At 37.2% G+C, this 3269-nt stretch overlaps 1 protein-coding gene across 1 annotated transcript in view; it reads left to right on the forward strand.

Annotated features, from left to right (window-relative positions):
• Nucleotides 1–3269, forward strand: part of dvl2 (dishevelled segment polarity protein 2) — a 17456-nt gene that overhangs the window by 8940 nt on the left and 5247 nt on the right. Inside the window, 2 exon segments of the mRNA XM_008321348.3 lie at nucleotides 2147–2256; nucleotides 2412–2556. Coding sequence (XP_008319570.1) covers nucleotides 2147–2256; nucleotides 2412–2556 — 255 coding nt within the window.

Genomic DNA, 3269 nt, shown 5'->3' on the forward strand with positions numbered 1-3269 from the left:
TTATGGGAATGCTATTAAACGTATAGCATTCCCTCCCTCCCCTGCAGGGAGTGCTATAAACATAGTTGTAATACTGTAAGTTAAGTGCACTGTTAAAACAGTTCTGCTTTCTGGTAATGCAATGCCTCAGATGTTTTTCCTCAAAAACAAATAAAACATTTGACACCGGAAATTAGTTAGGTCTGATTTTTTTTTTCATTGCTTAAAATATTTGCCTATATGTTTCAATAAAAAGAAAAGTTAAAATTCCAAGGTGTGCTGCAAATGAATCAGCTACTTCTAGTAGCTGATTTACTGTAGCTGATTGTGTTATTTTTTTTCCGAATTTGTTGTTTAATATTTTTAGGTCAATACTGTGCAGGAATAACATGGAATTATCACGTTTTAGGCTCCAACGGATGGTTATTCATTAAAGCTGCATTTTCCTACTGCAACATGTTTATTTCATAACTTGCTTTGGTAGAAGAGACCAATGGCATTATGTGTTGTTTTGTTAGCAACCAGCTGAAATACGGCTCAAACTTGATTTCTTTAAAAACCACAGTTGACAGTCACAGATAAGCCAGTGACTGCAAACACTGCAATGTGCACTACTACTGCTACTACTACTTTACTGTGTAGTGGATGTATTGTTCAATAGTGTGTTTTGTACATGAGCCACAGGTTGCATACTCTCTGAATGTTGTCTAAATCTATTTAGATTGATGTAGAGGTCAGTCCCAGTTCACACACATCAGTGCAACTTCCCATTCAGGCTGTTTATTTGTTTACAGTTGCAGACCACCTCCTGACCAAGTGTCTCCTTTGGTTTCTGGACAGTCGTCTGTTTTTCTTCTAGTCCATTTTCAAATGAAACTGAATAAATTCTTTAATTATGTGGTTTACAGGAAGTATAGAATTAAAGACCAGTCAGACATCCATTATCCACGTTGTGCTTGCAGTGTGATTAACTCTGTGGCCCCGCAGTGGAAACTTACATGACATAGTTACGTCACTGAGACTGTGTGATGGAGCCAAGTTCTTTTTTTTTTTTTTTTTTTTGCATTAGTACAAACACTTTCCCTGTGAAAACTGCTCATGACACAAAACTGTGGTACTCATGGTGGTTTACTGAGGTATTTTCAATATCACTATATTGTAATTTGCATTTAAACAGCAGACTGTTTGGGATCCAGTTTATGGATTTGTTTCCTTCACAACTACAGAACTGTCAAAATTGTATTTGCAGTCCTGTGTTTATTTCCATTGCATTGAATCTGTTCAGTAGCCCAGATGACATCACCCACCACTGGATACAACTACCAGCTTCATGTCATCTTTCCTGAAATCCCACCATGATGAAAGATAAAACCTAATCTTCCTTATCAACACCTATGAAGCCATGCTTATTTTGACAGGCGAATGGCTCCTGCGTCATCTGATCTTCTCACTGCAGCCTGAACAGACAAAAGTTTCAGTTTTCATCTATTTCTGCAAACACAGAGTAACATGAGCTCATAATAATACACATTATTGTGGTCAGACATGAACTGAATTGAAGTGACAAGTGTAACCGGATCGTATTGTCTATAGAGCAGGAATTATACAAAAGCCAACCCTTGAACGCCATCGGGATCTGAAAGCAACCAAACAGCTGATCCTCTATGAAGACAATGAGTTTACAGTGAATTCAAGTGCAGATCAAAATGTATATAAAGTTGGGGATTAAAACTGTCAACTCTTATTCAAACCTTTCTTGCGTTTAAGCTTTATTTAATGCCCTCTGTTTTTTTTTTTGTTTTTTTTTAGTGAACTTGGACATAAAAGAGAAGAATTTGTTAAACCTGTTACATATGTGACATTTGAAGAAATGTCAAACCTTAAAGGTGGAGAAGAATATTTAGAATAATGTTATTTGCTGTTTTCATAACTAGTAGCTAGCAGACTAAAGTACTTGTTATGAGGGTGCTCGACTTTGACAGTGTAGAGGAATGCTTGGAATTTAAATCTTCACTGAGTCTGATGATGATGATGGAGCCACAATTCTCTCAATTATAGCTGCATTGTTATAATAGTTGATACCAGAACTAAGGATTTGTTATTTGAGAACCCCTAAATCCAGTTTTTCTCCTCGGTTCAACTGTGTTCTTGTTTTCCTTTTTTACAGTCCCAATGCCACAGGCAGTGTGGAGACTTTGGACGACCAGACTGAAACTGAGTCTGTAGTTTCTTTCAGGAGAGAGAGACCTCGTCACAGAGAGGGCATGGAGCAGCACGGTGAGAGACGCAACTGCAATGTGTTGACAAAAAACTGCTTCCTTTTAGCATGGAGGATCTAAATGTCACATGATCTAAAAATATTGTGGAAAAATTAAAAGATCCCAGTGAGTGTCTGACTTCATTTGTTTGCAATTCTTTCTCTTGTCTTCCAGGGCCAAGGATAAATGGCCAAAGTCGCCTGGAGCGCCACCTTGCAGGTTATGAGAGTTCCAGCACAGTGATGAGCAGTGAGCTGGAAACTACCAGCTTTTGTGACTCTGAGGATGATGACACTATGAGCAGGTAAGTCTCATAGTCATTATTTTGTCTTCATCCACCATTTATCATTGGTGTGCGTTAGATTTGAAAGAGCTACCCAAACAAAGACTAAGTAATTAATGGAGTGATAAGTTGCAGAGCTTGATTTAAGACAATCAACAGGCTATAGAGTTTGAACATATAATGAAACAAAGGACTCTGTGATGGAACTGTTTCTAACCTTATTTTTACGGGTAGTGAAATATTAAGCGTAGTAAAGATTTATATGCTTTTCTTTTGTGATTGTTCATGCATCAACTTGCAGAAGATTAAAAAGCTGAGTAAAAATACTATTAGGGGAAAGAAGACAGCAGTTAGTTTAACACTGAGGCCTATCAGAGAGACTTGATTGTGTTTTGTGAGGAAGAATGCTGTGGAATTACAACATAGCTAATTATATTTTATGTCCTGGCATTCTTAATGACAGGTGAAAGAACTGTTTGGCCTCCAGGCCTTTCACTTGATGAAATTCGCTGCTCTAAAATAATATAGTTTAACAGGCCTAGTGTTACTCACCTTATTTGACACAGTGATTATTGTATCTTAAAAATATTGCGTAGTCTGATGTCATCTCTAGGTGGAATATAAGTTTTACTCTTTGTTATAGTCACTTTAGGTTTAGGTTTTTATCCTATTTTTTAGGTGGCTGAGATTTACATATAGCCACTCATAGAGAGGTAAAATATATTGGCACATTACAGCTTTACCCCTGA

Source organism: Cynoglossus semilaevis, chromosome 1 (assembly GCF_000523025.1).
Source record: "Cynoglossus semilaevis isolate Cse_v1.0 chromosome 1, Cse_v1.0, whole genome shotgun sequence".
Taxonomy (NCBI): domain Eukaryota; kingdom Metazoa; phylum Chordata; class Actinopteri; order Pleuronectiformes; family Cynoglossidae; genus Cynoglossus; species Cynoglossus semilaevis.